At 43.5% G+C, this 14,331-nt stretch overlaps 1 protein-coding gene across 1 annotated transcript in view; it reads left to right on the forward strand.

The window, feature by feature from the left end:
• ALKBH8 (alkB homolog 8, tRNA methyltransferase) overlaps positions 1 to 1,618 on the forward strand; it is a 49,948-nt gene extending 48,330 nt beyond the window's left edge. The window contains exon 12 of the mRNA XM_074152905.1: positions 916 to 1,618. Within this exon, the coding sequence (XP_074009006.1) occupies positions 916 to 1,485 (570 nt within the window). The 3' untranslated portion in view covers positions 1,486 to 1,618. The remainder of the gene's footprint in view (positions 1 to 915) is intronic.
• Positions 1,619 to 14,331: the final 12,713 nt, after the last annotated feature.

Genomic DNA, 14,331 nt, shown 5'->3' on the forward strand with positions numbered 1-14,331 from the left:
CAGCTGCAGACTTAGGGTGTTTATCATCAGGTATGGTAGATCTGAATCTGGGATTTTAGACAGAGGCGTGTGTCGTTTCCGGCTGGGCTGATACATCTAGGAAGTTCTTCTCAGCACAGCACTAGTTTCAAATGGAAAGAGAATCATAGAATCATTTAGGTTGGAAAATGACCTTTAAGATCATCAAGTCCAACTATTAACACTGCCAAGTCCACCATTAAAGCATGTCCCTTTGTGCCCATCTACATGTCTTTTAAATACCTCCAGGGATGGTGACTAAATGGCTTCCCTGGGCAACCTGTTCCAATGCTTGACAACCCTTTTGGTGAAGAAATTGTGTTTCAGTGAGCATTGTCTTTAGGAAAGTGTCTTGGCTTGTGTGGGAGAATGGCTAGCTGAGAAGGGTTACGTAGACATGATCCAGCTGGCCGAGCAAAAGCTTGAGAAACTTCGGATTCAGCCCCCGTAACTACTGGGCTGGTAAAGACACCTCGTCCTTGACTATAATTGTTGTAAGATAACAGAGAGGTTGCAGCTGCTCAGGCATGGGAAAAGAGGATGAAAGTAACTGTAAAGAAGGAACCAAGGGCGGAGTTGATCTTTCTAAGAACTAACCAATCATGAGCTTAACTTTTGTAATATGTATGAGCTAATTATGTTAGAACATAAAAGGCTACTGTGTGAATCAATAAACGAAGCTTGCTGATCACTCATTGAGTGGCCCTGTCTTCCCTCCGTCGCGACAGGCTTGCACAATAGTGATGGACTATGTTATGAATGAAAATGAATAGTGGAAAAAATTTTTCTGATTTTTATTATGTCTTGTGGGGGGACAGCAAGGAGGAATTGCTGCCATTCCGTTCTCCTGTCTTTTTGTTTATGTACTAGCTTTACACTTTTGCTTTTTCTTTATAGGAGAGGAGACTGGCTACTATCCGTGAACTAGCCCGGCTTCTAAGACCTGGTGGAACAGCACTCATTTATGTCTGGGCGATGGAACAAGAGTACAAAAACAAGAAGTCTAAATACCTTAAGGAAAAGATTGGTAGTAAAGGTGCAGAGGAGGAAATCAACACTGGCATGGCCCAGAAACCACTTAGTAATCAAATGCCTGGTAGCAGCAGCCAAGACCCAGCGTGTTCTGACCAGCTCATTAATGACTCGGAGGACAAAGGCAGTGACGCAAAGCCAGTCGCAGACTGCAGACTGCCCGTTCACACTAACCGAACCTCCTTTCACTCTCAAGATTTGCTGGTTCCCTGGCACCTGAAAGGTGGCACTAAAAAGAAAGGGGAAAGTGTTGATACAGTGTTGCTTCTAACTGGCTCCAAGGAATCCCAGGAACTCAGCGCTGTTTTCCACCGCTATTACCATGTGTTCTGTGAAGGGGAACTGGAAGCAGCGTGCAGATCCCTGGATTGTGTGAGGGTTCAAAAGAGTTACTATGATCAGGGAAACTGGTGTGTGGTTCTAGAAAAGTTGTAGCCTGTGGTATTTCCTCCACTATCTGTGGTGTTCTGTTTCTTTTCACAGTGTGAAAGGTATTTTTAATGCAGGCTGCAGTTATTACCTCTTTTAAAACTGCATAATAAAGATTGTTTATTGAGTTAATAACAGTAACTAGCACTGTATGCATATCTTAACAAAATTAAGGGCTAAACTCGGATACCACCTCTGCAGAGTGTTTATTTTACTTTTGTGAGTTACAGCAAAGAGTATTAAGTGGGAAAATACTGGCCATGGAAATCAGTGAGGCCAGTGTTGAGCTTATAAAGACGAAGGGCCTGGTTCTCCTTTCCTCTTACACCAGTTCATGCTGGTGTAGCTGTAGTGGTACACACAGCAGGCCACAGCTAATTGGAATGGAGCTCTGGGCAGGAAAGCTAAAGCTGTTTGCTCTATAACACTGTGGGTCAGGGAGGAGGGAATGAATGGCATGTGTTTTGCTGTTTCCTATTTTCCTCCTCTTCCTTTGGCCTAGAGGGCAACTTGCTTGTCCTTGCTTCTGCTCCCAGCTGTCATGCTACGGGCAGAGGATGGCCCCAGGAAGACACGCAGAGGGGGATCCTGTGCTGATAGTTACCATGAGTAAATGGCAACACTGAGTAATACATAGTCAAGCTAAGAAAACTTAAAGAAATGTGTCAAATCGGCTGTGAGATCTGGATTGTTTTTCTACTTTTACTTGGCATTGCATACTGCTGAGAAACCTGCCTATCAGTTACTGAGACTGCATCGTGTTTTGCAGGGGTGTCCCCGCGTGCTCAATCCCCTCTGGGACACTTCCCAAAAAGTTGCATTCCCCACTGGGGGTGGTTTTGACACAGTTTTGCATCGAGGCCCCTGAGCTGGCTTCAGTACTGGGACACCGTGCTTGGGTGCAGCAGCCCACCCCAGTTCCCCGGTGGGCTGTGGGACTGGAGCAAGCCCAGGTGGCTCCCCAGCGCAGTGTCACACAGTGTCAATGTGTCACTGGTGGCAGAGGCCAGGGACAGCTTCTGCTGGGTGTCTGTGCAGTGACTAACTCACTAAATTGGGCCGCCTGTTATTTCTGATGACTGTGGATTGCATTCATACAGACGAAAGTAGGAGGACAACATCTCTTACGCTCCTTATCTGCATGGCCATGTGTTTGTCGGTGTCTGACTTCCTGCTGAGCGCACAGCAGCTTCTGTTCCCTTTGTCTATAAGTGCATTTTCTATAAAGGATATACAATGCGCTGGCAAGAAACGCAAGCGCTGCTTTAAACAGCCCAAAGTGTTGCTGTATCTTGACCTTGTGTGACAAATGAGGAATCAGGTCTGCAGCAGCGCTCGATGACTCAATATTCTCTTGTTCTGTCTGGGGAGAGCTCAGAGGCGCTGGCTCTGAGCTGGGCTTGGGCTGAAGCGCTGTTCTAACCTAGGGCTCCGACACACCAAGTAGAACAGTCAAATATGGACTTCATGTAACAAACCCATCTATTTTTCTTAGACCCTGTGGCTCCCCCAAAGCTCTGCTGCCTCCCGCTGCTTCCCCAGCAGAGGCAGCATCAGGTAGTGTCTGGTGTGCTATTAAGCGTTTCTTGGCTGCCAAGGCTGATTAACATCACTTGTTGACTGCTGCATAAATGAAGAGTTCGGATCCCCACTTTCACCAATTCTACAGTGAAGCACCTGGGTTGTCTGAGAAAAGTCATGGTTTGCTGTCAGCCTTCAAATCCCATCGATGCTCCTGCTGTGAGGTATTCCTTTCAGCCAACAGCTTTTAGCTTGAGTCACAGCAGCATTTCCCATCCCTTTCACCCTCACCCAGAGCAGAAAGTGTTGCTCTCCCTGTCCCAGGCAGCCTGATGGTGATGGGTCTCAGCTGGTCCTGGCTCTGGAAGGGGGTTCTGGGATGGAGAACACCAGCTTGAGCAACGCTGGTGTGTGGGTTGAACATGTGGTACATAACTCATTACCTAAGGGGTTTTTCCTGGTGTTGCCAAGGGCTGTGAGCCGGAGGCTGGTCCCAGGAGCGTATCGGCTCTTCAAAGACATTAGAAGAGTTGAAAGAACTCTGACATCCTCCGAGGCTGGAAACGTTATGAAATACTTCTTTGATTAAAGTCAGGCTGTTTCTTCAGATGCTCAGAAAGGAATCAAGTGTTGAAGGAGAAAATGACAAGGGAGGACGGCAGATAGATGTTAACAAAATGTATTGCAGAGGTTTATCGAGGAGCTCATTACAACACAGGATTACGTGCCACCACAGCTGTCCTCTGCAGTACTCGCTTGCCCCTTTTTACCTCTTGGAAGAGTAACGAGCCAAAACTCTTTAAGGTCAACAGTTGGATTTAAGTGTTACAGGTGTCACAGTGCAGTGGTTTTTATAATAACTATGTTCTGGTTTTGGCCTTATTTAAATAACAAATGTGCTTGAATGGCTATTCATTTGCAGTCTAGAAGATGAAGGGACGGCAGAGCTCCATGTGGGTATGACCTGTGTGGTGAATGCCGTTGCATCTCCTGCGGCAGTCCTCCCTGTGTCCCAGGCATCCTCAACGTGCCGTAGTGCACCCACGAGTAGGGAGGTGGGAATTTCTGCTCTGGCCCGGATATGGGCCTTGGTTTAGCTCTGGGCACTTGCAGGCAGGCGTCTGGTGGTGTGACCAGAGGCAGCTGTTTGTTTTGGGGGTCACTGTCCCCTTTGTTCCCAGCCTGATGTTACAGGGACCACCAGGCCGCCCCACCTGACCCTGCATCAGACAGCCCTGTCCGCTGATGTGTTGCACTGTCCTGCCCTCACGAAACCAGTGCTTCAGAGCATTTATGTGCTTGAAGCTAAGTATATAATGATGGAATTCGTTGTCCTGGGGGCAGACTAAAAATGAAACCTGCAAAGCACTGAGGGCTTCTCTTAACTTCATAGAGGCCCTTCAGACTGACACCTTGTGCAGCGATGCCAGTGACAAAATTCCCCCAGACCTCAGAGACTGGATTTTCCTGGAAGTGCTCAACTGCAGCTTGGTAGGGAGAGGCTTCAGACAGCAGATAGCAAGGGACAACGTGCCGACTGTGTTCTTTGCTGACTGAGAGTCCCAAAAAGCTGCGTGGGGACCACAGCTTCTCTTCAGAGAGCTTGAAGGACTGGCCTTGGCAGAGTGAGCAGAAGACGAGCTCTTGTACTGCTCCTCGAGGCTATACAGAGTCAGCATAGAGGAGAATGCAGAGGGAAAGGTAATTTTCCCTGTTCTGGAACTTCAACAATTTTAATATGATGGAAGATAGATTTATATGTCAGTCCTTGATCAAAGCATCAAAATATACTTGAGAACCTATTTCTGGTGAGGCTTCCAAATGATGGTTCTAAGAGAATATTTAGGTCTTTACTGAGCAACGCAAGTCTCAAGTTTGCTACTTGCCTATTGGGTTTTTTTTTTTAATTTAGTATTTGTTTTTTTCAGAACTGTTTCTCTATTTTTAGTGGAGTTTGTCAAGATTTTTTATTTGTGTGTGCACAACAATTTCCAACATTATTTTATTGAAATCTGTGATGAAAATTTTGTAGATGTGTTTGGTGAATTTCTGCGTGTGTGGGAAAAAAAAAAGCCATTTCCATGTGCAAGAAACAATACAAAAAACTTTAAACTTTCATTTTAAGAAAATTCCTTGTTCATCAAACATGAAAATAAAAAACCAATACAGAAGAATCCCAAGTACTCTCCCCCATGGCAAGGCATGCTTCAGCCATTGGACTGGCTGGTTAGACTGTTGGTTTTTTCCCATTTTGTGTTAATCTGGGAGGGGTCTCAATGTGCAGTCTACAAATTTCCCTTGTTACTGGGGTCCATATTTCTACAAATTCCAAAAATGGGGTTTGGATAAATTTTCTGCTTTGTCTTCTGTATGGTTATGTAATATCTTGTCTCCTTTTTTTCTCTCCTTTGCAGTGGTGCCTAGAAAATACTGGAGCAGTGTGCTCCAGTGCCTACTGCCTGTCTCACAGCTGGGTGACTCCTTGCTCCCCTCGTCTGCATCCTTATTTTCTTCTGCCTCATTTTGTACATTCTGAGGTGTGTGTTCTTTGTGTATTGTGAGAGCAACTGTCTCCTCCTCTGCAGCTGTATTTCACGTAGGGTTTGGTTTCATAGGTGTGTTCCTCACCAGCAAAGGAAGATTGAGATGTGTCTTCTCTTAAGCTGCAGACCCCATCTCTCAGCTCTGCTGAAAACTCTGAGATAGCTGCATGGAGAAATATTACATGAGATACATGATTTGTAGGAGGAAAGAGGCCTGAGACAGATGAGATTGCCCTAGCTCAGGGTTCTTCCATGGACCCACACAGATCTGTACTGAGGGTCCAGATGGCAGGAGGGTGGTATTTGACCCCCTCCCGAGTTTTTGCTTTGCCTAATCTCTCCTTGTTTTCTACACGTATTATTATAAACATTATATATACACATATTATTATAAACATATTTATACACATATATGTTATAAACATTGACATGTTTATAGTAAGCTTTTTCAGGAAGTGACAGCTGAATTACAAACCATCAAGTCAAAGAATTCGCACATCACCGTGTTAGCAAACAGCATTCCAGTTTCTTTCTTCTGGAAAAGCTATTGCATGGTAGGAAATGTTGAAGCAGGATGAGGACTTAGGAAGATGTGCAGTTTGGAAGAATCTGTCAGGTATCAGCCTCTAATCCTGCAGACAAAGCAATTAGTCTGTACAAGAGATGCAGATATTTAAGTCAAGATCTTTCCTCCCAGTTTATGTACTCAGAGTGGTTTGAGAGGTACAGGAGCAAAACATCTAGAGCTGAGGATAGTTCATCCTTGTCTCAGACACATTGCAGACTTGTTCAAAGGGGCAGTATTTTAGCGAGGGTGTGACAAACAGAATAGTAGTCTGAAGCCGATGCAGAGAGGAGCCAGCGGTAGTTCATATTGAACGTGAAAGATCTTCTGGGCAGAATGGCACTGTCTCTACTGCACCTGTGTGATGGGTCCAGGGCAGGCCTGGCTGCTGATACGGGGTGCATCTCTCTGGCCTGAACAGAGCCAGGTCTGTTGCATCTGTCACTCCTGTGACTGACTGATGATTTGATCCAGAACAGCTTAAGGTACCTCTGAGCTTCAATGAGGCTGAAGACACCTGCTTTGGTGTTGAGTTGTTTGTTCTTATGAGGACAGCCATGGCCTCAGCTCTCTACGGCTCAGGAGAATCACAGAAAGTCAGATTCCCCTAAAATTCTTTTGTGCCAAACTTGTAGGTCACTGAGCTCAAGAGCTGAATTTAGAACCCTGCATATCCTTCTGTGCTCCCTTGACTCAGAGACACGGTTTCAACACAAGGGGCAGTAAATAGACAGTGTACTTCTAGAAGAAGATGAGTGTTTGGAGTCAAGAGCTCTGAGAAGCTCTTGACATAGGAACTTGGTCTCCTGTCTCCTGCAATGTGTTTCTACAGCATCACATTTGGTGAAAACACACTTCACAGGAGAGGCTTAGTCCCATGGAGCTGTGGTGAGGATGCCATGAGAAAGGGCCAGCTCCTGAGGCTCGGGCACTGCTTTGAAATGTAGATAGGTGAAGAGCTGCTTAGTGATGGGAATACACAAAGCAGAGGTGCAAGTGCCTCATGCAAATGCTCTACAGAAACACGTTACTGTGTGGACAGAACCAGCCTGCTGTGCTGGACAAACATCCTTCATTCCCTATTCCTGATCTGAGCCTGAATTGTGTTCAAGGCCAGGTTGGATGGGGCTTTGAGCAACCTGATCTAGTGAAAGATGTCCCTGCCCATAGCAGGGGTTTGGACTAGATGATCTGTGAAGGTCCCTTCTAACCTCAACCTTTCTATGATTACAGATTCTCCTATTATGACTTGATCCCTTGTTTTGCTCCCGAGGCAATTCTAGTCTTCCTGTCCCAATGCAAGAAAGCCAGAACAAAACTGCTTTCCCTCCGTTTCATCCCGTTTGTCCAGTCTGGTCTGTGCCAGCTGATGGCCATCAGTTACTGCCTCCTTTAAACAGACACAGAGGTGCTGCTTTGCATAAAGAGTATAGCCACCAGGACAATGGTTGAACATACAACCAGTTTATAAAAAGAGAGCAGAATCCATATGCTGTCGTGTTCCCCAGACCCTCCCTGCTAACACCAGAACAAAGGAGGAGACAGCAAAGCACTCGGCGTTTACCTCGTCTAATACAGACTAAGGTTTTGCAGACTGCGGTAAAACCAAACGTTCAGTGGGTGTTTGTGTGCATATATCATTTTTGTAAGTGGTTAGAGAAAACATCCCTGGCAACTCTTACCAGATGTGTTTACAAGATGCTACGTCAAAAGTTCCTGCCACATCTGGATGCTGTCAGCTGTACTAGATCTAGCGCTTCACACTGGAGCTACTTGCTTCAGGGGTGCCCCGGGTCTCAGTGTAGTTTCGGGGGGATACAAAAAAGAAATGAAATAGCTCAACTACATGCTTAGGTTTTGACTTAGGCATGTGGTCTTAGATCCTTTTTTAAAATTCTTCAGACTGCTGTTCCTCACTTTCTTGTACTAATCCCCGCTGGGGGATGTTTTATTTTTTAAAGATATTTTTGAATAGAGACTGGGAGAATAAGGAATGGGCAAAGATTCTGATAGTGTGACTTAGTTTTAGTTTCTGAAATGCAGTAGAGGATTGTGTTGCTGCAACTGGAGGGTGACAGAGGAAAAATAATATAGTTTTATGCCATATTACTCTTCTGTCCTTTCCACTCCCCTTTCTTTGTTCTTAAAGGGCTATTTTAATCAAAGAATCACAAGGTTCCTACAGAGCCATGATCTCCAAATGTCACTGTCTTACGGGCTGGAAAAATGAATAAGTAATTTGTTGCAGGCAATACTGTGCTTTGCTTTTCCTCCCTGTCCAGCTTGGACTGCAGCAACCATGGGGGTTTGTGCCTTCAAACTGGTCTGTGCGATGCTGTGGCTCATTCAAAAATGAGCAACGGAACCGCTGAGGTGGAAAGATCTAAAATGTTGTCCTAAGTGTAATGGGCACTTTGTGCTTGAAAAGCTGCAAGTCAGAGATTGGAAAGTTTTGCTGTTGGTCAGGGCATGAAGAGCAATGCTGAAGGTATGTTACCAGTCTCTTCTTGCTCAACATGGTGTAACAAAGCAGGGAAGGTAGGGGTTGAAACGGAGATGGAGATGAAAACACCGAGTCAGAGACAGGAATGAAACTTGTGTAGCTGGGAAGGCAGAAACAGCAAAACAATGCCAATGGCTGATGGTGGGGCTGGGGGGGTTACAAAGTGTAGGATGATAGGTGTAGGATCATAGAGTCATGTTGGAAGGGACCTCTGGAGCCTTGTAGTCCAACCTACTGCTCAAAGCAGGCTTGAATTCAAAGTTAGAACTTAAAATTATTTTCAAAGATTTTTTTCAAATGCTGTGATACCATAACTTCTGTGGGCATTTCTCCACTAACCTTGATGAAGGCCAAGGAGGTCTTTTTGCTAGTGCTGGCTAGCAGTAAAAGACTTCTTCCATGGAGGCCTTGGTATTATCAATTCTTGAAGTAATCCATGGAGCTCAGAAGCAGCACATTCTGTTACATTGCTATGTATCCTAAAGGGTGGCTAGTGTTGGGTATAGTGAAAATGTTCCTGTTCCTTTGTCTGAAGACTAGAATGGAATGTAGTAGCTTGATGTTAGCTGTCTACATTAAAGTCACCCTTAACTCAAACAGTGTTAAGGGAAAACCAAATGTTAAGTGTTTATTTATAAAATCTAAACAATAAAGGTGTTAATTCCAGAAGGAAGAAACCACATTTGATGTACTTTCCCAAATTCAGACCTGAAAGCTTTCTGTTATCTTATTTTAGAAGTGTTTACCTCACCACTGTGGCCATGGACCACTTGAGTTCTGAGTTTTCCTTTTGAGGAAAGAACCATGAAGAACACTGCTAATTTTTGTGGACCAAGTATTATTTGGGACTTCTTTTGTTCTTTATTGAAATAATCTCCCTCCTTTTACTTACTGGACTTCTATCTTTTTGATTTCCTTGACTTTTTACATTTTCTCCTCTGCTCTTTCTTCATGCTTTGGGAAATGGTCATGTCCTGTTCTTATGCCAGGACTAGGTATCTCCTTCCCTTGGCAGAACCATTATGAATATGAAACTTCTCTATGTGCTGAACCTTCTAGTCTATATAAATACAAATACAGATGTGTTTCTTATGTACAAGCAAGATTAAAGTGTGCATCTTGCTACTGGCTTTTGACTGAGAGTTGATTTCCATCATATCGATGTTGATGCTGGATATAAGGGAACTAGCTCAGACTTCAGTCTTTAAGAGGTATAAAGCAGTGTAGGAAGTCAGGAAGTTGCTTTAACATACTAAGAGATGGAAAAGCAGAAAGATTGTAAGAACAGGTTATAGGGAAGAGCTTGGTGAATAGAAACTACAACTTAATATCAATAGAGCATGACAGCAAGAGAGCGGAGACTAATAGTGATCAGTTAAATGGCATGATCCCGGGGGGAACAATTAAAGTAAGCATCTATCAGAGATATTAAACATAGGCTAGAAAAACAGCAATCAGTCTGAGTGATAGCAAGCTGCTGCTGTGCATACAGGATGAAGAGAACTTCTGGAAACAATACAGAAAGTCAGCTGTGTAGTAAGTCTCTCCTGAGCAGAGCTCAAACGTGCTCCATGTAAAGTGAACGGCGATGAGCACGTTTGGGGAACCGTGTGCCAGCAATTAATGTCGTGCAGCTGTCACTGCATACAGCAAATGTTCTGAATTGTACAAAGTATTCCCCTGACACTATGGGAAATACTGGGTGGATGGGGAGCCATCCCAAACACTTACATTATAAGAGATTTAGAGTGATAACATTTTCCATACGTTACAAAACTTTCAGATTTACTAGAATCTGGACAAGTTTTAGTCTCAGAATTCCAGTTCAGATATGTTATACCTATAAATATAAAAGAAACAGTTTCCATTTGCAAAGATTTGTCTAGAAATACTAAAGAAGATTAATAGTTACTGTCTCCCGTGTGCTTTGTTTTGTGTATTCTTCTTGCTGCTACAATTAAGGATTTCTTGTCATTATCACTTTTGTGTGTCACTATGGTTTTCTGTAATTTATTGGGGAGAAAAGAGGAAAAGACATTTAATTCATCATTGCAAATCTCTTTTATGTGTGTTAATGCACTTTATATGAAGTGATTACACTGATAACAGCAGCATTTGGACTCTAATTTATTATGGAAATAACTTGCCCTGCATTAACTAATATGTGTCCCCCTGACGCAGAATCAGAATTGCGTGGCTTTGTCCAAACGCCTCTGAAAGGCCAAACCTGACATCTCAAGTGGCCACAGATGAATCATTTTCCTTCTCTTGCCTGCCTCCTCACCAGGCGTTTGCTGCAGAGACGCTTGTTGCGTGCAGGCCACTTGTTCCTGTGCCTGACGCTCCTCTTGTCCACAAGCTGGGTACAGATTTCTAGGCTGAGCCACCTCACCGAACTTTAAAAGGCATCAATATTGATACCTACATCTCAGGTCAGCAGCAAAGCTCTCTGAATACTTACCAGAGACAAATAGGGACTTTAAAGTGTTACCTGACTGACTTCATTTTGTACAAAATCCTCAGTATGTCTCCTGTCAGATGGTTACAAAATTAAGACTTTTTCTTAGCCAAAATTTTGAAGCCTCATCTTCACTGACATTCATTCTACCTTTGAGGATGCCAGCTGTTCTTCTTTTGAAATCTTATCCTCCCCTTGCTCCTGTGATGCTTTTCCCTCCAGAGCGTCCTGCTTTTCTAATCACTTTGTGCATATCCTCGAGTGAGTTTTCCTTCCTTCACAATAGACTCCATAAGGCTCTGCCCGTGTTCCTCTCTTCTCCTTGTCTTGATGTAGTCTCATCCACAAATACAAAATTAATTATTATTGGTATGCAGACCAGCTGCAAGTCAAACTCTCCATTCCAGACTTCTTTCCTTAAAATCATGGCTCTTTCCCTTGGCTGTCTGGCAGACACAACTCACTGTAGTTAAAACAAAGTCTGTTAGCCTTTCTCCAGCTGTAGGTTGTTATGGCTTGCTTGCTGCACCATTTATTTTCATTTGGCCTCAGCAATGTGTTCTTACCATATTTATATCTGATTAGATACCCATACCCAGTGCGCTACTGCTGAGGTTATCTTTCCAGCTTCTCACTTTCACTGTCTTGCCATTCTCTTTACATTCCTCTAATGATCCTCTCTTTGTCACATCCTGTTTTTCCATTGTTTTCAAGCTCTTTGGGATGTATGGTGAACCCATATTGAGTGAAAGATAAAGGAGGTCATAAGAAGTCCTGGAAGTTTAATAAATAAATAAATAAATAAATAGTGTATGTGATGCAATGGCCAGCACTACCAGCTTTCTACATCTAAGACTTCCAGGGGTGCTCCTGTTCTTACCCAGTGTGTGTGTGTCTATGTCTGTGCCAGGCTCCTCCAGGCCCATCTGATCTCTGCTTTACTTAGGACCACTTCTTATGCCCTCGTCCCTTTTTGGGAACTGAAGGAAACCGTTCAATAGCGCTCTCCTTAAGCTTCATCCTTCACACCTTCTCAGGAGCTGCTCTCACACTGAGAAGATGCCTGTATCTCGCTTGCTTTCCCAGTAAAAGGGAGAGAGCTCTACTCTTAGCTTTTAGTGCTCTGACGCACCCTCTTGTGCAGAAGCATCTCTCATGCTTTACAGCTGGCAGGAACCCCTCGCTGGTAAGGGCTACTGTGCAGGGGCAGCATCTGTCAGCGCTGTGCTGCTTGGCCTGGTGCTCACATGTGCACTGTCTGCACCTGGGGCAAGAGGGATATAAGACTCTGAAAGATTTTACTGATGGATTTGAAGTTCTGGCAGAGATGGACTCCACTGTTCCCAAGGTAAGAGCCACCCCTGCATCAGTGTTATTCCTTTCTGGGCTGAAATTAGGAGGAAAGAAAAGCCTAGTTTTGAGCTGTGAGATAAGCAACTTGCCCTGTGGTCACCCTGATTCACCAGATCATCCAACCTGCGTGTGAGTAGTATGAATGTGTGGGCATAACTAGGCTAGATGATGTCTAAGCTATAGTGAAATATCAATATAATTTCTGTACGGGTCATCTAAGCCCCAGTTCTCTTACTGCAGTGAGTTGCACAGATTATAGTCGTGTCAATGCATTTGATTAACAAAGTCCTGGATTGGTTGTTTCTTTTTATTTTAATGGGAAGTTTTTGCATGCAGATGGGTTGTCGTGGTTAATAGATAGCTGAGCTAATGTAACCAGGGATACGAGTCATAAGTAAAATCATGGGCTGCAAGAAAAATTAAGACCTTTCACAAAATATAATTTGGTTTTTGTTTGTTCAAAGGAAGTATCCTGTTGTATTTCTGCACTTGCAACAAGCCACTACTGGGGTGTAAGTACTGTAAAATTATTAAAAGCTTTGCAATGATTTTAAACTATTTTTATATTTAACTATTTTAAACTGACTTTAAACCTTTAAAATAGTTTACTAATTTAAGCCTTGTTTAAATTAGTCTAACCTGTGATTTTGTCATAACATCAAATCTGGTATTGTGTGAGTTGACTTTCAAAACTAGACATTTTTGCTGTCAGCCATAGCTGTGGCTTTGAAGAGCTGAGGATAACACAAGGAGGAACCTAGAGACAATCCAGGGGGATTTCTTGTCCTGTCTGTTTCTTCTTCCCTTCAGTTCCAGTAAACAAGGTGATCTAAGCATTTTATTTTAGGACTTTATCTACAGCCTTCTGGGAATTGATGGAGAGTTGCCCCTCTGACTTCTGTGAGCTCTGGATCAGGCTCTGAGGAAGGTGGCTTAGCCAGGAGGGCTGGACATGCCAGGTCTGACGTTGCGTGAGAGGACTGAGGACATCAGGACCTCACTGTAGGCAGTCCCTCCGAATAGGCAGCTTTATGGAGTTATGTCTGGGCACTGACTGGATCAGGGACACAGAGACAGCTCTCTGACATGAAACTTGTCTCTCCTCCTTTAGCAGGCTATACCTATGCTTTACCATTACAAAACATCAACTCCAATGACAGCAGTAGTTTTTGCTTTGATTTTACAAAAGCAAAGGCAAGAAATTACCAATTTACAAGCAAATAAAGTGGAGAGATGTGTCATTGCAATATTAGTAGCTACATTTCTCCTTCCAATGCAGAAACGCTCTGTATTATCACTCTAACACAATGGCAAGCTTACCTTTGTTGTAAAACCAATGCCTTTTATCTGAAACATAAAAAGAAAATCAATCTTCTATCACAACAATCAACGATATTGATGTATTTATTTTTAGCTATGTTTTTGTCTTATGTTCCTACTGAAATGTAAATTAAAAGGAAAACTACTAAACCAAAGCATAAGGCAGTGGAATAAATTAGTGTGAAATATATATTTTTGTAAATAAGTTTGCGCTTCTTCATGCGATGCCTTGTTCGGAATCTAGATCAAAACTGAAACAGTGATTTCAAGGCCTAGACAGAGTTTAGAAATTATTAACATTAAAAATAGCTCATAGTCTGTTGCTGAGCCACCCTGTCTCCTCAACTAGTTCATCTTTGATGCCTTGTGCAGAGCACAAGATGGAGAAACACATTTCTCATCACGTTCTACTGCTCAAACACACATCAGTCTTTAATGTCAGGTTTCTCATACCCTTGAATGAGTTCAAAGTAGAAACTTTCAACCAAGAAACTGCTAAAGCATTAATCTCAGGGAGGCAGAGCCCTTTACAGTATGCTGCATCTCTCTTCAGCAATCATCCCAGTTGCCATCTGACAATATCTAAAGC

The sequence above is a fragment of the Numenius arquata genome, chromosome 1, assembly GCF_964106895.1.
Source record: "Numenius arquata chromosome 1, bNumArq3.hap1.1, whole genome shotgun sequence".
NCBI classification, from domain to species: domain Eukaryota; kingdom Metazoa; phylum Chordata; class Aves; order Charadriiformes; family Scolopacidae; genus Numenius; species Numenius arquata.